Below are 22,081 nucleotides of genomic sequence, written 5' to 3'. Positions count from 1 at the left end.
CCAAAAAGAAAAAAAATCAAAGATGTCCCCTATCCATTATGGGTCAGGAATCCAATTTTTTGGCAAAAAGTCCATTTCAGGTAGAGAGGAAAAGGCGTTATATACTTTAAATCTGGGGACTGAATAAAATGTTATGCATTCATATTTTTCTGTATAAAATTTATATTTGAAAAATGTTATATATCCTTGTGCCAACATATTTACATGAAATGACGGTCAATTAAAGAGATGGAACTTGTGATTATAATGAAAGTGAAAATTATTAGTAATTAGAAGGTAATCGTCAAAAAATCGTACATAAAATTCATAAATATGATTTTTTTCAAAACATTTGAGACCTAGAGCCTAGTGCCAGGCAGTGCCTGAGGCAGATTATTTTTGTGGAAACAAAAACGTATTCGTACAAAATAACAAGATCAAGAAATTAAAGATATAGATGGATATCCTTTTTGGATGCGCGGCACTCAAAAGGCAGTCTGCCACCTGTACGAATACGGGGTTTGTTACCAATATTATGCAAACAGCGCCAACTACCTTTATGAAACAGGATGACACATTTGTTTGAGTCATTTTTGTTTTCCAAAAATGGCATACATTTTGGATTACATATCTTGAAATCATGGCATAATTACAGAAGGTAGTCTCATTTGACAATTTAATGATGGCAACCCTTTTTAATTTGGAACTCATCTATCAATTTTAATAAATAATATAAATATGTATGTATGTCGATTGGCAAATTTTCAATAAATGAAACAAAATATTTTGTCTAAAGCTGAACATTGCTCACAAGATTTAACCCTACGGTCAATAACCGGGTACATTTGTACCTTTTTTCGAATAAAAATGCTGTAAAACTTTTAATAATGGAGATATTTGGATAAAATTTTGAGGAATCATTCTTGAGGTATTTTCACACATAATCGAAGAAAAAAATTATAAATATTTCCATATATATAATTTTTAAAATTTTTTAAAGTTATTACCTACGTAGATCAATAACCGTGGTACATTTGTACCCATCCAAAGATAGCTTGTAACTCATTAAAAAATTGGACTATCGTGAGTTTTTTTATTTGAACTCAAAATTATATATACATTAAAATAATATATATTTAAATCCATGCTTAAATAATGGTTAATGATGGTTTTTGGTTATTGGCCGTAGTGTTAACCATGGTTGTTACATCTTATATTTATAAGTTTTAGAGGAAGGGAACTTCAAAATATTTAAAAACTAGCAGACCCGACAAACGTTGTTTTGCCTTATCAGAATTGCATCAATATGGGGTTGGTAAAAATTAACGAATTCATTGAAAATATATTTCAGAGCCTATTTACCAAAAATGTACGTCAAATTTCCACAATCAAAAAATATGAATAATACTTTCCTTCATTTACTGATACTCCAGAATATTAACAGCCTGTTTATGTATTTCGAAAGAAAGGTTTCTTTCGTTTTCAATGCGAATGAAAATCAATTTTGGTTCATATAAAAACTTTTTACAGGCAAAAGAAGTCGAACGATAAACAACTCGAAAGAAAACGTAAACGTATATTTTTTCTTTACAAATTGGGTTTATGTATGACGAAAAAGCTGTCATCATGCGAACGAGAATGTCATATTCACTCACTTGCTTTATAGCTTTCGAATGAATTACAAAATCGCGAATTATGTACCAAAATTTGAAGCTTTTTCACACAACACAATCTCTATACAAAATAAAAAATGTTGGAACATGTTTTATAGGTATCGCTTGGATTTTTCATTCATGTTTTTAGAAAATAAAATTGTACAAGTACTGAAAATTTTCATTTGACAATTTTTTTTTTTTTTTGGTTCAAATATGTGATTGTATTTGTGTAGTTTGTTCTCACTTCCCATTTGACTCTCATTTATTGAACATTGTTGTAAAACATTACATTTAATTTAGTAGTTTTTCGAATGGTATACGTAACGGCAAACGAACGATAGCTTTCGAAATACATGAACGCTTTTTTAAACGAAAGTGAGTGAGTTACTTTCTTTCGCATTGATTTTCGTTCGAAATAGAAAAACAGGCTGTAAGTAATATTGTTGTTGTTAAATATTAAATTATGTCAGTATGTGTGGTATTTCTGCTTATCAATTGATCGAACTTATTCCACCAAACATTTTTCAGTAGAAGATCAAGTTTTTATCTAACTACTCTTATCTCAAACGATAATTACTATTCCTATTTTGATCACATACGATTAATAAGTCCTATAAAATGTGTGTTGTGTTCAATCACTCCAATCTCCGACATTTTATGTTTTTTCAAATTTATCTTTGGCAAAACCCTTCCCACTGCAATTAAAAACGATTGACGAAAAATGTGAGTCAATTTGGTGCAAATTGGAAAATTTTTTCACATCATGAATAATATATTTGAGGAACCATAAAGGCACATATAAGATAGAATTCATATTTATATATATACTTCCCGAATATAATAAAATTTGGTATATCCTATACATATAGGGATATATCCTATATATATATATGTATTGACAGTTTTATATTTCCTATTCAGAATACGTTCAAGTTTCAGCCAATGATTCAGATATAGCGCGGGATATATGTCATGTGTTGGTTTTATAATGTAAAAAAATAGCTCACCATTATTGTGCGCTTTTAAACCTCATTATATTTGTCCAAATTTTGGCATAGTACGATTTTATGTACTTTGAATGTAGTAACAAATACCGTATAAATTGCCTTTTATTCGGTATTTCATGTAGGGTAAGGAACTTCTCTGTAAATTGTCGGCATAGTATCACTTTATGGTATTTCCCACATAATGACAGGCATATGGGTCCAGCCGTTCCTTCAAAATATGTTTTGCAAGATTTTCGCCGATTTTTCTCAAAATGTTCTTTGATAAAAGCCTTCCCACTTCAATTACAGGCAACTGAAAGAAATTCGGTGCCGGCGTTCTCAATTGATGATTTACATTTTTACATCATTTTTTATAAATAGATTTAAATTAATTTTACTTCAATTTGATAAGTTATTCTTTTTCGTTTGACTCCCACGCGCTTTTCACGAAAACAGGTTATGTATGAGTCGGTGTTGGAATACTTAACATCGGCACTCGCGGGTTAAGCATCCAATCTCTAATCGGGCAAAACACAAAGAAGCTATATATCGGGCCATCTGTCGGACGAACTTGAAATTAAACACAAAAACACTACTCACGCACGGACATATACGTAGTCCTATGGGGACGTTCTTGAATTATAGTGAAAACCCACTAAAAAACTAAATTTTACGCCATCTGTCGGATGAACTTCAAACTACACAGATCATAGATCATGTACATACAATTTGGTCCAAATCGGTGCAGTAGTTTTTGAGTTTATCGATCATGTTCGTGATCGTAATTTTTATATATATAGAGAAGAGATAGAGATATATGAGAGATATAATGTGACTACCTTCTGTAATTATGCCATGGTAATTTACATGACATAAGTATTGAGAAATTGATTATGGCAACCCTTCTTAATATGGAATTCATATATCAATTTTAAATAAAATGAAAAATAAATTCCATAAAGTGTTGGTCCTGATTTAGATTAGGCGAGTTTACTTGCGGCAATTCTTATCGTTCTCTTTTGAACTTTCTTCATGCGTCCATACATGGCCATGGTACAATTATAAAAGGTAACCGCAAGTCCCAGCTGATTTGATTCCAACGTAATACTAGTGTCAATATGTATTTGACAAATTATGTTTTTAAAAATCACCCAACAGGAAAATTGGGAACGCATACAATTCGAAATTGTTCTTTATTAAATGTCCTCCCGTATTCATTTTACTCAATCTGCCTGTTTGGAAAGTTTGAGGAAGCAAATCGTTCTTCATTGAATAACTCGCAATTCACTGCATTTTCATATGTATATAAATTTGAAAGATTTTCATTCATGTTTTTCAAATTATATTTTGAGGATTCGAAAATATTTTATTTTCAAAATAAATATAATTTATTTGTTTGTTTACATTTTGCTGTCAAATGACGTTGACACTAGTATAACTTACAAAAACAAATTTCCATGTGGTTGCTGTATCGTTTGTTGTACAACAACACTTGCTGTTACCTTCTATTATTATACCATGATACATGGCAATTCGGTTTCAAAACTATTTTTTTTCCATTTTGTGAATGTTTTTTATATGTTCAAAAACGTTCTGGATTAGTATTTAAAATTACTGACACTAAAAAAAAAATACACAAAACGAATTGCCAGAAAATTGCCGGTACAAGCAATTTTTTTCATTTCTATTCCCCTTGCCCCTCAATCCAGCAAACAAAGACTTACCACAAGTAAACTCGCCTATTTTCAACAATTTTTCAACAAATTAAAAAAAATATTTTTTTTTCTAAATCTCCACATGGTTCTATTATTATAGGTTTCTATACTTATAGGTTTTATAGGCAGGGAACATAAAAATATTAATAAATATAAGTGATTCAAAAAAGTTTGCCACTGAACACAATATTTTCGTACATTTCGAAAGAAAGGAATTTAAAATTTTGAAAGCTAGATGTTGTCAAAAGCTAATTTATGAAAAAATTGGAAACATGTGACTGCATGATAAAAACATTTAGAAAATCACATTTTTAAATAATTATATTAGGTTGGGGAAAAAGAAATCCATTATTTTTTCGGCAGATGGGTGTACTGATAGATAGATTTCTCGTAAAAGTAGATTTATGTCCTTAGGAGGTTGACATTTCGCAGTAAAAATTATTTTGCTGTTTTTTGTTTGGTGCATTCAGTAATAAGTTACTGGGTGTTAAAAATAGAAGGGAACAATCAGAAAATTCGATACATTTTACAGTTTTTCTTTGACAAAGGCGAGAATACAAGCCAAGCGGCTAAAATTGTGAATGGTGTTTATAGTTCCGGTACTGTAACAGACATTTATGTGCAATTTTGGTTTCGTAGATTCCGTTCAGGGATTTTTGATGTTAAAGATGCACCTCCCACAGGTAGGCCGGTCGTCGAAAATGTCGATAAAACCGGAGAAATGATCGAGTTTGACCGGCATGTTAGCAGTCGCAGCATCGCTCAGGAGCTAATAATGGACCATAACTGTTTTGAACCATTTACAAAAGAAAAAAGTAAATAAAATAATAATAATAATGGATTTCTTTTTCCTCAACTTAATATAATTTATGTGATTGGGTGTTTATGATCAAACATAGCAGAAAACCAATTCAACTCATTCAAACGGTTGGATGTAAATTGATTATTCGAGCCGCTTTTATATTTGTTTGGTAGGGATAATCACCCAGAAGCTATTTATAGCATCTTTACAAAAAACCTTTTATACCCAAATTAGAATCGCAATAAATCGGTGTAAATACGTCACCAGCAATACTATCTCATTGAGAAGTTCGTTGGTGCCTTACTTTGTAGTTTCTTTCCCCACTAATAAATAATTGACTATTTTTGCACTAACAATTATAATAAAAGGATCTTTATCCTGTTGAAACCAATGTTTTTCCACTGGACACAAGATTTGCGTACATTTCGAAGGAAGATATTTTCGTTTAAATTTTGAAAACTGAATGTTGTCAAATGAAAAAAATGGATACATATGACTTCATGAGACTACCTTGCATAGTTATGAATGCTATGAATGTTCATTTTATTTTTAATATTAAATGCAATACAATTAATTGTGTTCGTCCTTTGTTTGTTTATCTTGGCACAAATAAAAATGTTTTCTTGAATCAAATGTTTATTTGCTGAATATTACTTCGATTCGATGTGCAATTTTGCCAAACATGTGAAATATTCAGCCTTATTCTGGATGTCATTTCCACGTGAATTTACTCGCTCTTTCCCTTCGACTTATTCTGAACAACATTTTCCTGTGAATTTTTTCGCATTCTCGCTTTCGCCTTATTCTGAATGAAGTTCGAAAGCGAAAAAATCCGCTTTAGGATTACAGGGAGTGGGAGAATGAGATGAAAGTTTGTGCGAAATTTTTCGCTAATAAATTCAAAGGGGGCTGACTACAAAAACATAAGTAATAAATATTTTTATAAAAAATAGTTACACAATACTTATTCTATGACGATTTAGAATGTATAGAGGAATGTGTAAAGGTAATAAGGAATACAAAAGTCGAGTTTAATGCATTTTTTTTCAAGAAAACAATTTTAAAAATTATGGAAAACCTAAATTTGCCAGATGAGCCGCTTTTCAAAATTATCGTGTGCATCATTTGAAGGAAGAAATAAAGGAGTAGGAGCAAATCATAGCTGGCCACTATAAGAATTTGGGGAGATAAAATATCGAAATTAAATAAAAAGGCACTCAAGTATGTAGTGAAATAATAAATTGTGAATTAATTAATTCAATCGCCGATTTCTTCCCATTATTCGTTGTGTTTTTGCCATCATATTATTTGTAATCTGTGAACAATGAACAGCTGTTTCACATGCCATATTTTTAAACTTTAAGGGGACCCCCCCCCCCCATTCTCGGGGTCAAAATTTTTGTTGACTTAATTCCAATCTACACTAATTCAAGAATGTCCCTGCAAAATTTCAAGTAAAAATCTCAAGAACTCTTGAAGATATAACCGATTTATTGTGTCAGCATCAAGTGACGGCTGAAGGGCTTCTCAAACTTTAAACGCGTTTTTCTCTAAACATTTTTTTGCAAATGGCGGGCACGATAACTCAAAAACTAATAACCCAATCGATTTCAAATTTTTACACGTTTCTCTGTGAGTGTATAGCTATCGTATGAACTAGGATAAAGCCAATCGGTGAAGATCTTCCTTATTTTTTAACTTCCGTGGTTTTTGGTAAAAAATCGGCGTTTTTCAAAAAATATTTTTTCAAAGGTCCGCCATTTTGTTAATTTTAGAGCGAAGTCAATAATCCTAGTTCATACGAGAGCCAGACATGTACTCTTTCTAACACCGTTGGAATTTTCGGATTCCGATGTTCCAGTGAGGAGTTATCATGCCCGCCATCAAAAATAAGGAGTTTTCTTTGATCACAAAAAACAACAACAAAACAACAACAAAAATTTTTTGTAAATTATTTTTCTTCCTTTTTAAATCTTCAAATATATATGTGCAAAGTTACAAACCTTAACAAGCATTGGTATTCATTTACCAGTCCATTTAAAATCTTAAAAATAAAAAATTGAGAATGGGGGGGGGGGGGGTCCCTTAAATTAATTTCTTTTAATTACAAAGCATTTATACAGCGGATTATTGATATTTCACATTTGTATTGTTATATAGTTTAAATAACAATAAAAAGTAAATATTTTTAATAAAAAAATCAATAAATAAAATATTGAAAAATATTACACAATTAAATTACAATGGGGCAACACACATTGCAACTTAAATTACAATATGGCCACACACATTACAACTTAAATTACAATATGGCAACACAAATCCTTTTTTCAACCACTTCAACGAGCTTTCGAAAAGCTCGAATCCGCATCTCGCATTTTGTGCTTTTCCCTATTCATTCAGAATAAGGCGAGAATGTGAAAGCGAAACAATGTTTCACATGCGAGATATCTCCCAGCGAATATCCAGAATAAGGCTGATTATAAGGAAAAATTTGACAGATGGTCGAGACAAGAACAAAGATTTTTGTTTTGATACATCACCTTATTATTGCATCATGGTGTAAGTGATAACCCATGGTATAACTATACAAGGTAGTCTCATTTGAGAAATTGATAATGGCAACCCTTCTAAATATGGAATTCATATATCAATTTCAATAAAAATTAAAAATAAATTCCATAGGATTTTGATTGGCAAATTTTCAACAAAAAAAAAAATATTTTTTCTAAAGCTTCACATTTTGTCTGTTCTCGTACTGCAAGAGTCTACTAGATTTTACAACTTTTTTTTAAATTATAAAGGAAAATTCGTTATAGTAGTAAAAAGTAGTAGATTCTTGCAGTACTGGAACAGACCAATTTTTTTCAAGATTTAACTAAGAATGTTGCAATTTATATTTATAGGTTTTATAGGCAGGGAACTTAAAAATATTAATATATACATAAAAGATTCAACATTTTTTGCCACTGGACACATGATTTTCGTTCATTTCAAAGGAAGATATATTCGTTTAAATTTTGCATGTTGTCAAAAGCAAATTTATTAAGAAATATATGACTGCATGAGACTACCTTGTATAGTTATGCCACGGATATAAAAGCGCGTTTCGAATATGGATTTTAAATCCAATCCTTAAACCAAATGCTAGCTGATAAGATTAGTATTAAAATGATATATATATATATATATATTATTTATAACGGAATTGCTTCCCATTAGTTCAAAAATGCATAAAAACATTTGTAGTTTTAAATTATAGTAAACAACAAGTAATTATTTTTATATTTATAACGATACCCCCGATTTTTGTATTTTGAGGATTTTAAGTGCAATTTTTAACCGAATTCGCTGTAATTTAGTATTTTATAGCCGTATATGGTAACAAGTCTCCCTCACAAAAGTTATTAATATTAGCCCCCTTTTAGGGGTAGTCCCCATATAAACCTCTTTTTATATATAAAAGGGGGTATTCCACTATAGTATGGGTGATACTACATATCATGGCACAATGAATAGGTAGTCCACTTAGCGCAGCTGATGTCTTGATTAACTGTCAAAGTGGGTAATTTCTACTTGAATTCAATGTGCGGCAACACTGCACACCATTTGAAATATAATATGGAAAAATTTGACAGATAATCGAGACAAAAACAAAGCTTTTTGTTGGTATACATCACCTTATTATTGCATCATGCTACATATGTACTCGAAATTGTCAGTTTAAACCCAACAAATATGAAATTCATAATCGAAATTGAGCTAAATCGCTACATGCCTAATAAAGGCATAGCACCTCATATAAAGACAACTCAATATTTTTCTCGTTTTAGGTATAGCCTCGCGTCAATCTTTTATGATGAAAAACAAAACGTATTTCCTTATGTATGGTAAAAGTTGATTTTAAGTCATTAAAATCGAATTTTCTGTCCGATTGATATACAATTTGATATACTCATATTTCATTTGAGAAACAAATTATATTTTCATATTGGCGAAGACATACCAAATTTTATGGTTTCTGTTTAGCCACTTTTCAAACAGACCTATAGACCACATTCCCTGGTTCCGAAATTTTAACACACATTTTTCATACTAATCTGTACTCTGTAAGTATATTTGAAAATACCGGGGAAGCGTCATAATTTTTTACCCCCTCCAGTTTCCATTACATTTTTTTTTGGGGGCAATACAAAGGCCGGACTCAAGATCTATTAATAAGGTCAAGTCTGATGGCAAAAGTTTGCACGTTGCTTACATTTTCATAATGGAAGTCAATTCACAGTAATGGATTTTGATAGTAAACATGAGAAACAGCTGATATGCATATATTTTTTATAAAAATGTGTGCAGTCAAATTCCCAAAAAAAAAAAAAAAAATAATAATATCGGCGTCGTAGTAAAAATTGTAATCAGCAGGTACAATTAACCTATTTCTTGTTATTATACCATGGTCTTACGTATACCCCTATTGAAGCGGTTGTGAATTTATATGTGGTTGATTTTGTTAATGTTTTAAAATCAACCCAAGGTGTATTTAATAAGGTGTATGCATCAGATACAACAACGAATATTTTACAAAAACAACATTGTTGTTATAGAAATTAAGTTGTCATGCTGACAATAAGTTTTAAACAAAAATAAACAAAAACAATTATTAATTTATTTCTGTCAAGAACTATTCTTTGAGGAATAATTAATGAATTTGTATATTCTTGGGTTATTGGCGGTTTTAGGTCAGTGAAAAATAATGTTAAGACCTGTTCGCGGTTAATTTTAAGTTTCCCACATGCAGCCCTTGGCTCCTTGTGATATTGTTTATATTGTGAATTACAATCTATTTTTTCTATGGAGTGGCTTCAAATCTTGCCTTCGTAAAGAATATTGAAGGACATAAATCCCCGGCCAAAAACTAAATCATGGAAATTGTGTTGACCGTATAAAATCTTTCCATAGGCGTATTTAACCTCCGACGAGGATTGTGACAAGCACCAAGGTCCCATTCCTATATAGGCAAGCATAATCTCCTCGATTTTATGAGTAGCTGGGACTTATGAATAGATTTCCACACATAACATTAAATATGTGGACCATTCGGCGAACGACGTTATAAGTGATTTATGCCTAGACTTCCTTTCCGTCCGCCGCTATGAATGTAGTTTTCTTGAATTTTTGTTATTAAAAAAGCCTACATTTAAAGACCATTTTTGAAATCGAAATGTAGTATTGAAAATGTTTTTGACAATTTACTTTACAAACAATCAAGAAAAAAGTTTGATACCATATGATTGTCACTTACACCTTATTAAATACACCTTGAATCAACCAAAATTTTTCTGTCATTTTTGTCACAACAATAAATATACTCATGGTACAAAGTGCAAATCCCATCTGTCAATTTCGATATGACATTTTATGTTTTTAAAAATTACCCAGCAGGAAAACAGAATAAGCATTTAATTACAAATTATTAAATTTTAAAGATCAAGGTTTGTAACTTTGCAGATAAGTATTTGAAGATTTAAAGGAAGAGAAAAATAATTTACAAAATTTATTTTTGATGGCGGGCATGATAAACTCCTCACTGGAACATCGGAATCCGAAAATTCCAAAGGTGTTAGAAAGGGTACATGCCTGGCTCCCGTATGAACTAGGATTATTGGCTTCGCTCAAAAATCAACAATGGGGGACCTTTGAAAAATATTTTTGGAAAATCGCCTATTTTTTATCACAAACCAAGTAAAAAATAAGGAAGATCTTGACCGATTGGATTTATCCTAGTTCAAACGATAGCTATACACTCACAGAGAAACGTCCCAAAATTTGGAATCGATCGGATTATTAGTTTTTGAGTTATCGTGGCCGCCATACGCAAAAACTTGTAGAAAAATGCGTTTAAAGTTTGAAAGCCCTCTTGCCGTCACTTGATGCTACCACAATAAATCGACTATATCTTCCAGAGTTGTTGAGATTTTCACTTAAAATTTCATAGGGACATTCTTGAATTAGTGTAGATTCGAATTAAATCAAAATACAAAATTTTAAAACTTTTAAAAAATTTTAAAACCGAGAATGTCCAAAGCTCCATGTTATGCATTGTTTACAATTTAGTTTTTTTTTTGCATAAGTTTTGGGTGATCATACGAATCGATGGAAAAGGCGACAGCAAAAAATCGATTATTCATTTTATCACTCATATGTATGTTTGTATGTATGTATATACACAACACAAAAATAAATGCAAATAATAAGATCTTGTGATATTTAAACAAATCAGAAAATTAAACAGCGCTGTTTTGTGATGTGCGGGAAGATGAGGAATGATTCCGCAATGAAGACTGTTACATTTTCGGTGAAGAAAAGGGGCGATCAATGGGAGAACGAAATAACCACGGTAAGTATGAAATATGCTTTTATTTGAAATTTTAAAGGGCATTAGTGAATTAATGGCAAACCAATGCCACATGAAAATTCCAATTTAGCGCAGAAACGCGACCACCTCTGTATGTTTATGAAAACGCGTGATGGACTATTCGAGATTGTGGTTGGCACATTGTGTTGTACACTCAATATGTTGGGACTTAGTAGGCCAGTAGAAGGTTTTTTGATTTTCAAACCCCAAGGGATCTGGATAACTGCTGATCTAAAAAATCCCAACCATATTAAGTGTATTTATTGGACGGGTGTTTCTGCGGTTAGTTGGCACTGTGTTGTTGACAGAATTATAACTCCATGTAGTCCTTTGTGTATGGGTTTGTTGACATTCTTTGCGGTTGCACTTAAAATCACTTTGATAATAAAATTCAACAGTAACCACCCACCACTTCACTAATGAACAGCGAATTCTAGACTGAGAATAAAAATTCAATTGCTGATTTATTAATTCGTATCAATTTGACGAGTGCTGAACCAGAAGCATGTACATTTGATCCATCCCCAAAAGGTCTACAACTATTTTGGTTTCGTCGGCATTGAACACTTGGAATTGTATCTGTCGTGTATTCGGCCGTAACTGTGATTCAACCTTGCATCTGCGGTTACCCCAGCGTTCGAATGCATGACTATTATTTTGTGTTATTTCACAACCCTTTTGCGAGTATACAACGTTATGAACAAATGTTCGCTTGTATGCTGTTTGAAAACGTGTAGAACGACTAAATATTGCTTGGACCGTGTCCAAGTTTTATGAAGCCCTATGAAGAAATGATTTCACAAAATGAATTGCTTTAAACTAACTTCCCGTCTGCCAATATAAATAAGTATATAAATGCCGCTTTGTGACTTGTACTAATTTTCATCGTAAGTTTATTTTTTTCGGCTACCTTCCTCCCAATATCGCCAGTGTATAGATTATACAAATATGTCAAACCCTACATAAGTATGATGTGAGAGTTTTAGATGTTTTTGTGACCCCAAGGGTTTGTAACGCACGGAAATATTGGTGCCAGAACCAGGTTTTAGTCGTTTAGTCGTATCTTGACTAGCTGAATCAATATAATTTGTAAACAAGGTACAGGTAAATAAGGGTATTTTTGTTGGGCTTTCTGGTTGTTCTGTATGATCCGAACATCACTAAATGATATTGTTGGTATTAATATTATCGCATCGTATTAAATTCTTCGGCTATGATCATAATATTTATATGATCAAATTGCCCAAAATCCAAGAGGACAGTGTGTAGAGAAGTTGTCTTCATACAGAAGATTTGGCGCAATAATAAAGTTTGAATTGCTTGACTAAATTAATTAAAACTGTAGTGTAACGTCTTATAAAGACATATCGCTCATTTGCTGCGAGAAAGGCATAACTCAAAAAAAAGAAAAAACCTGATTTTCGAGTTGATGGTGCACGATTGTTCGCTATAATAGACCTCATGTTGTGTCAGAAGTTCATATGAATTTCTCTTACACACTCTAATTGAGAAACTGTGGAAGTTTCCCTGTCCCATATAAAGTGTGAGTAAATTGAAAACTTAAAGCGCATTTTCTGCAAAATCGATTTTTTTGACTTATGCCTGCGTTGCAGCAAATGAGCGATATATACATATAAACATATTTTACAGTGAAGTCACTGAACATGGAAGTTTAGTTTACCACAATGTTGTAAACCAAACTAAAAACATCTGTTTTCGTTAGTTTAATCCTTTGAGCCTTTATCAGTGATCATAGAATGATTTTCTGTGCGCAGATTTAATGCAACTATCATAAATAGGATATGAACAACATTTGACTTCGCTAGATCCTTGCCAGAGATGGTCCGTCAGAAACAGTGACGTAAATGACATGCATTTCCGAATTATAATACATACACCAGAAGCGTCGGAAACCCACGCAAAACCATTAGGTTTTTGACAAAAGACTTATTTCCATTATCGATATGGAAGTTACATATGCTTCATTGACCCCCACATAAAATTTAAAATTTTTCTTCTCAAAAATCGTGATAAAATTTTTTATCACGATGTGTATGCAATATTCAGAAATATGTAAAAATATTATATATTCTTCCCTTTTATTACTACTTTTATTATATTTTATACAGGTATATGAGGTTTTCGACGTTTACACCTTTTTTACAGTTGAAAACCTAAAAAATCGTCTCACGGACCATCCCCGATCCCTGCGTTCCGGAGATTCAGTACATTCTCTCCGAGAAATAAAAGTCCAATGAAATGGAAAAACAAATGGAATATCAGTGAAAAATCACTGAAATTACTCTTTAGGCTAATTTTTACAAGATTAAAAATATGGGAGCCTTTCGTCCAATTTGAATACGAAGCGATTTAAGTAATTGGGACTGTATACAGAAATTTTACACATTTTTGACATTTTCTCTATATTGAAAAGCGCTTAACTTAGATTTTTCTTTTGATATGTGTCGTCCATAATCAGGACTTGATATATGTAAACCAAAAAATATTAAGTTACTAGCTTTTATTATATATATATATATATATATATATTGTTGCCTGTGGGCAACATTCGGCCACAAAGGGTTAAAACTCACAGAAAAAGGGCTCCACAAGAAAAAAATTGTAATAAGTTTGTACCATTAACCTATCACTAGTTATTATTCTCTGATTACAGCTTCTCGTATATCCAATATTTTTCGCAATTGGAAAATAAATTTTGATAACAAAAATTACGAAGTTACTTTTCTTATACAAATTGCTCATCACATATTAATATTTACAAAAGTTATCGATCAACATTGATGTTCAGCAAAACGTATAAACAATTCCATACTAAAAAGCAATTTGTTAGGGTTCAATTTTAGATATTTGATATATTGTATAATCCAACAATATATAATGCTTAATTTCTCCAAAATATGGAATATGTCTATTAAATATAGACATGCAAATCTGTTCTGATTTAATTTGGCCAGTAAGAATTTATACATTCTCAGTGAACACCTTGTAAAATTTCTCTCTCATCTGGCACTCATTTAATGGTACAAATTGTTACGAATTATTGAGTTAAAATAAGTAAAGTTTTGTTTTGTAAGTATTTTGTTTTTTCTTATACCAAAAATCGAGACCTACATAAATTTTGCACTCATCAGAACAGAACGTTATCATTCATTCAAGGAGTATTTTGCGAAATTCCATCTGGTAGCTAAAGTGTACTGACAACTTTTGTAGAAGGCGGATAATTTCCATTCATTTTTTGCGCATGCAATTTCGGCATAGACCTTATAAATATTTAGAAATTTTAATACGATCAATCATACAGTTTCTCATTATTATTGGGATGAAATGGATACAGTATTTTGTCCTTTCGATGAATATTACTGGTATGCTGTTCATTTATTACATTGCAGCAAGTTACTCATATTCGCGAGTACAACAATTGAAATCAAGAAATTTTAGATATCGCGCTGAGACTACAAGAATAATTAAAACCAGCTTCAAAAATAAAAATTATTTAATGATACATGCATAACAAATTTCGAACAATGGGTTCAATACCAATTTGTATCCTTAAAATTATTTATGATTCTTGTAAAAAAGGACCTAAATAGTATTTTTCGTGGAAATTATATTTTCTTTTCTTGATATTTTACTTTTATTCCTCAGAAAGAAGGTAGTGTATCGTCCAAATCCAAGGATGTAGTGAAGTCAAATATCCTATCTCGGAAAAAATTCGGGGTTCAAAAGGGTTAAAGTATTTAAGAAAAATCCATCCAATAATAAAAATCAAATTATAATACAACCTATAGTTTTTTTGTGTATTTATTCTTGTATATCGTAGATTTTATTTATTTTAACCTGAATAATAACAAAATCAAATATAAATAATTTGGCATTTTCAGAACAATGTACCGCCTGACAAGCATATACCACTGTCCTATGGCGATCGTTTCATTCCCCGCCGTTTTTTGCTGTCTACCTGCGAAAGGAATCTAAAACTGGCAATTGGCAAACCTTCCCGGGATGTCCTACAATTAGTAATACAAATTTTGAAAATCAGCAATGTTCTTATATTAATATTAATTAATTATTTATTTTTGTTTCGTCAACAATTGCAATGTTAGTGTACAAATGTAAACTACTGGAGAGAAAATGCCTTTATACCAATGATGAATGTCATTAACGAAATGAATGACGGTCGAATATATAGCCTTGTAGATCCTGCAATATTATCCAATATTTCAACGGCTAGTATACGAATCAGAGAACGAGATCCTGGTAAAATAGGGCAAGACTGGCCATGCAAACCTCGCGCTAAACCCTGTGCTTATTCGGACATAACATTTGATCTGCCGGATTATAATACTAATTGTGGTAAATAAACAATATAAACAAAAACCTAATCGGATTACGAACGAAAGTGTAAAATGGTACCAAGTTGTTAGATGTTTCTGTTCATGTAGTTCTGGTTCTAGACGACATCTATAGCGCGTGGTAATAATCGATGAATATTTCCGGGACCAAATAAATAAAAATACTATATTTTTGTCATATTTCAACCAACGAATGAGCATATGGTATAGATATATATGGTCGGATAAAGAATACATGTTTAACAACATCCAATGTGACCTCATCCAACTGTATTGCTTTGCTTACTTATGCGATGTATTTTCTAAATTTTATTTATTGGAATAGTTTAATACAATAAATTATCATAAACTACGGGCGAGATAGCACTAAATTTATAAAAAAGTAGACAAAGCAGTTTTGTCGGATGGGGCAGACCATGTAATACTACAACTACCCGATATAGACAGGAAATTATTAGTTGTTGTTGCCGGCAGATATATACTCGCAACCTTTTATGAACATATAAGAATTAGCATACTTTCACTTAATCCATGTTTAAAAAGTACCAAATTTGCAACAAAAAGAGTTTATCAATGTAAACCATCAAATATTACGATGAATCAAACCGGATTCAAATTTCTGAGCTTTGTGTGGGAATAACCAAAACAAAAATAAACCCACTCATTATCCCTATATGCTCCATAATTTGAAGAACATCGAGATAAGTTCAAATACAACTATATTTTTACACAAAATAATCAGCAATTTTCCTAATAGTACTAAATTTACAATACCCTTTTCCTATAATCCATTTTTCATATGACCAGCAAAATGGTTCAGTAGGGTAAAATGTCCACTTAATTTTTCAAATATATTCTAAATGTAGAACAAAATCTAGTGGACTGGTCAACAAAAGGCCAAATTGCATTGTCGTTTGGGCAAGATGTAATAATCTGGCAAAGCAAAGATGATATCACAATGGCATTTAATATCCAATGTCCGAGATCATTGGCATATAGTCCATCTGGAGAATTCTTGGCCATTGGTTGCAAATGTATAAGTTTCCCCGGTAAGTGCTATAATAATCATTACAGTATTTCGTAGTTTTGGCCTATTTATAAAAAAATTCACGCCATCGAATATCTATTATTTTAAATACCAACAACAATTTGTACAGATATTATAACCACTATCATTTAACCTTTCAGCTTTGGAATTATGGGATGTGGCACGAACGGATGATTTTTCAATCCTTTGTGGCAAGGTCTTCCCTATTAAATATGGTGATGTGCTGTGCATAGAATGGAATACGACAGGTACTCAGTTAGTCTGTGGTACTCGATTCGGTACTGTATATGTTTTATCGGTGCCAGAACTGACAACCATCAAAAAACTACAAAAACATCAACTTCCGATAACGATTATACGATTTTCACCAACTATGCGTTATTTGGCTACTGGTGATGCGGAGGGCAATATTGTGATTTACAACTGGAATATGTGCACCGAGTGCCTTTCCATGAAATCGAGACGGAAGTTGAACGTTGTGTTCGACTGGCACCCATGGACTGGTGTAGATTTGGCTATTTGTAAGTAGAACAGGATCATTAGATGTTTGCTTTCCAAAACGTAACAACAATTTCAGCTGAAGATGTTCCGGCATCCATTGTTTTACTGCATGTGCCGAGCAAGAAAATAGTTGCTTATTACCAACAAAATGGAAAAAAATTCGCCATCAATTCAATATCGTTCAGTAAAATCACAGGAGAGCTATTGGTCAGCACTTCTAGTCAAGGTAAATAAAATTAAACCAACATATTAATCAGGTTTCTTTGACTTTCTATACGCTCTACCATAAGGTGGAACGGATATTAAATTTGTCATTCCGTTTGCAACACTGATGGCTATTCACTTAGATCCCATAAAGTATATATATATATATAAAGTCTTCATCAGAATAAAATCTATGTCGCTATGTCCATCCGTCATGTCAGACAGACTGTTAAAATCACGATAGAGCTCGCAATACTTAAGATAGGGCTTTGATGATGTTTGGTATTAAATGAAATATATCGGTCAACGTTCGGTGCATATATAACGGTGCCCCCCAAATCTTCGGCATTTTTTTCAACCAAATTAGATATAATTTAAAATAGCCCCCATCTAACGGTAATTTCTAAATCTCGGTATTTCGGGGAGTTCAAATCATTTCGGTTAATTTCTGTTGGCATGATGAATCTTATATTCACCAGAACTGATCGGAGAACAATATATGTAGCTAAATTACACAAACATTAAAAGTCCCAATTCTTCGGTGTAAATAGTTGTTGAAATGGTTATTCGATAACAGCCATATGAGTTGGTCTGGACACGTGCAGGAAGAAATATACGAAATATCTTATGGATCTATGAATTGCAGTAATTGGACTTGAATCCAATAGTAAACCTTTACAGGCACTTAGAAAAGCATATGTGTCGATCTAGACATATGTGTCCGTCTATTATAATTTGTAAACACGATTCATGTCACAGTTATGGACAAATCTTCACGAAATTTTGCATGTAGAATGGGTGTTGGCCAATGAAGTCCCCTATTGTTTTGGGCAAAGATCAGTTAATATTTAGGGGATGAAATACTTAATTTTTGTCGGGTTTTCTGGTCGCCACAGAGGCCGCAATTATGGCCCAAACACCGCGAAATTTTACATGGGGAAGGGATCGGGAAAAAGAATAAAGATTTGATAAAAATTGGTCAATATTTTGCGGTTCAAATGGACCCTAACTTTTATTTGAAAAATGACAAAATTTGTATTCTACAGCGTATATACTTACCCCTGAAGGACATAGACCCGAGAAGTTGATAATATATCCAAGAGGAGTGGTTGGTCTTTAAATTGATACCAATTATATTGTCGTATGTACTCGGATGTGGGAGTTACACTACATGTGCTTTCGTATTCCTAAATTATTTAGTAACCCATTATCACACTAGAAAACGGAAATATAGTGCTGATCGCTATATGATGCTCCAGTTTGGTCAAGGACAACGCCTATAATTGTCTGTGATGATCAGATAACAATTTTGGGATGAACTGGACCGAGAACTTAATTTTTTATGTTTTTCGAGTCGATCTCTAGGCCACAATTATATAAGAAAGAGGCCTCTATCGGGCAAGAGGGTGCAAATATCACGAAATATTGTCCAGGCTCAGAATAAACATCGGAAGAAAGTTCGAGTTCCGTGGTAGTTGTGTGTAGAGTCGGCCCCGTCCGACAATACTGCTCCCCTCACTTGTTTCTTTCAATCGCGGATATAAATTTATTAATCTTAAAGATTCGTACAAAAACATTTTTTAAGCACAATTTATGTTGTAAAAGCTAAATTTAAACTGAATTCCGTTTTACAATGTAAACATTTCTTGAATTAAAGCCCACACTGCTATGAGTTAAAAAATCTACTTTTTTAAAATAAAGAAATTATCTTGATCGCTGCTGTAGTTAGTGAACAAAAACTAAAAGCTTTTGTTGTAATTTATATAATATTTCTAATACATATAGTTTACAATTTTATTTAGTTGTTCCTTTATATATTTTCTGCAGATGGAGCTCTATGCAATGATTATAAAGTATTGGTTATGTCTTCGCTGGATCGAATCGTGGATATACTTAGAATTCCAGATGGTGGGGCGAGATTTCTTACGTGGAGTCCGGATGGAACCCGTGTTGCTACGACCGGAAGTGATGAAACTCTTACGATGTGGAAATTTTGTCCAGCAAGATGTCCAAACTATTTCAAACGCTTAAATGGACCGAAGGAAAGCAACTCAATTGAGAACAAATACGGAAATCAATTTCGCAAATGGTATAATATAAAATAATTATAATATTGCAAAAGAAAACTATGTGTACTCTCATCGTATTGTAACGTTCGATTTATTTATTTATTATGATGTTCTCTGTATTGTATTAAATTATATTATGTTTATTTATATACGAAATTGTGTTGTTCATTCCACGATTGAAGTACATCCCTTATCCAAGGCAAGTGCGGTATTATATTCGTAAGAATTATAATATCTTCTGGAAAGCACTTCCCTCCATGTGAAACCACGCCGTATTGCGTCTTGTTTTGATCCACAGCTGGTCCCCCACTGTCATCGTTGCATATATCGAAATGCTTGCTGCGATCTCCCACACAAAAGGGGGGTTGGTTGTTATGTTTGTCGTTTTCGGGTAAATATCGCAGGCATTTTGTGTTGGAATAAACTTTGTATTTGGAGACACGCAAATATTTGCTTAGAGATCCATTAACATTTAAGCTGGATATTCCCCAGCCATATATGAAGAGGGACGATGGTAACTCCGACTGTTTTGGTGTAGGCAACTGAACCATGTCGATATTAGGCGATGTTAAATTGAAAGTTCTATTAAGTTTTAGCAGAGCAATGTTATGGGAGTGCTCACCACTTTGGTACAACGGATGCATTACAATTTGTTGAACACTACGCAATTGTCCACCTTTTTTGAAGGCGTTACTTCCAGATCGAACCTTTACTTTTGATAAATCGAAATTCCGCACACACGAAGCGGATGTTAACACAACATGACTCTTAAGAAGTGATCCGCTGCATGTCAAATTCTGTTTGTATATAATAGCGGCTTGAAAACTTCCTTCATTCTGCAAAACGGCCCGACCGGCAACGATTATTTTATCTTTACGACTTGCAGCAATAACTTCGCTTTTTATGATCAGCAGACTCAGTGTCAGATGACACAATAATATTGTACTATACCCGAAACGCTTCATTATTAACTGAATGTTCGTTGTTTCTTACATATTAATTTATATTAATGGCCCAAATCGAAATATATACTTTCACCTTTGAAATATTGTTGATCACAAATCTTAGGCTAATTAAAATTCAAATTTTTTTCTTCACCAAATTTGTCATGTTTTATCACGATGAATAATAGCTTCTAATATGAAACCACAATGACCAAACTCGCACTATTCCCAACCATCATTAGATTCCTTTTTGCCTATGAAGATTTCTGACTTTTGTATATTTTTTCCATATATTTTAAGATTATTTGGATAATGTTATACGTTCGGTTGGTATATTTCAAAATTGCGTCCCCAAATTGTATGATTATACTGTTGAACACATCAAATTATTACCGTTAAAAAAAGAGGGTATAAAATTAAAAGACAAGTGGGTCGGGGTTTTGTAAGATTACGTCGGGAGGTCAAACCGGGGATGATATTTCCCCTTTTCAAGACTTAAGTAAATAATTTTAAATTTTATGTATGTGGTGTATTTGGCAATGTTACCGTTAAAAAGACGTGAAGATTATTTCATATGAATGAAAGGTAAAGATAACACCAATGCAATATATTCGATACCTTAAATAAATTCACCATTTTGTTAAAAAATATATAATAATAATGTTTTCATAGTAAAATCTCAAAAACATCATATGCGGTCAAAACGAATGTCCACTACTGTATATACATACAATATGTCACGAATGAGTTTAATTATGGATAATTATTAAACATTTTCACTATTTAACACAAATTACACTGTGACACAAAACAAAAATAATTTTTTTTTCAGGGGTTCTAATGTACCAATTCCATTTAGTTGGAGTCCCTGAACCACGAAAATACCTTTGGTTTTTCTGGGTCACTTCGAAAATTAGTTTTATAACGGTAAATGTAGAGAAAAACATGGTTTCATAGATTTTCACTTTGAAACGCGTATAACTTCAGTTCTTTCTAACAGATATATACTATTTTTTCTTCCTTTTGAAAAGTAGAATTTTCCTTTCAAACAAGATATATAATTTGTAAATCGGTTGAGGATTGGCTGAGTTACAGTGGCTGAAATGTGAAAAAATACGCATAAAATGACAAAATTTATTTTTCTTCGGACTGTACGATGAAATTATGATATCAAGCCATATAATTTTTATTATATTACGGGAAAGACAATTAAATAAGCTTTAGCAAATGAGAAAAATCAAAAAATCGGTTAAAAAATGTACGACTTATACACATTTTTGTATTGTATCTATGCATATTCTCTAAAGAAAATATGGGTCTATCTCGTTTCCTTTTGTCTGTTACAAACACAATATGGAAACGAGGAAACGAGATAGACCCATAGTTCTTTTAG

At 32.3% G+C, this 22,081-nt stretch overlaps 2 protein-coding genes across 2 annotated transcripts; one reads left to right on the top strand and one right to left on the bottom strand.

Annotated features, from left to right (window-relative positions):
• Window positions 1-11,450: 11,450 nt before the first annotated feature.
• On the top strand, window positions 11,451-19,780 carry LOC133326598 (protein cortex). Its single transcript, XM_061535227.1, has 7 exons — window positions 11,451-11,531; window positions 15,452-15,586; window positions 15,674-15,923; window positions 16,789-16,971; window positions 17,111-17,491; window positions 17,548-17,697; window positions 19,503-19,780. The coding sequence occupies exons 1-7, from the start codon at window positions 11,451-11,453 to the stop codon at window positions 19,778-19,780; spliced, it is 1,458 nt and encodes a 485-aa protein (XP_061391211.1).
• Window positions 19,781-19,884: 104 nt separating this feature from the next.
• LOC133326597 (uncharacterized) lies at window positions 19,885-20,709 on the bottom strand. Its single transcript, XM_061535226.1, has one exon. The coding sequence runs from the start codon at window positions 20,707-20,709 to the stop codon at window positions 19,885-19,887; it is 825 nt and encodes a 274-aa protein (XP_061391210.1).
• Between the last annotated feature and the right edge of the window lie 1,372 nt (window positions 20,710-22,081).

This window comes from Musca vetustissima, unplaced genomic scaffold (genome assembly GCF_032173495.1).
Source record: "Musca vetustissima isolate MV318-11 ecotype Yass unplaced genomic scaffold, APGP_CSIRO_Mvet_v1 utg1963, whole genome shotgun sequence".
In the NCBI taxonomy this organism is placed as follows: domain Eukaryota; kingdom Metazoa; phylum Arthropoda; class Insecta; order Diptera; family Muscidae; genus Musca; species Musca vetustissima.
This window is presented reverse-complemented; position numbering and strand designations above follow the sequence as displayed.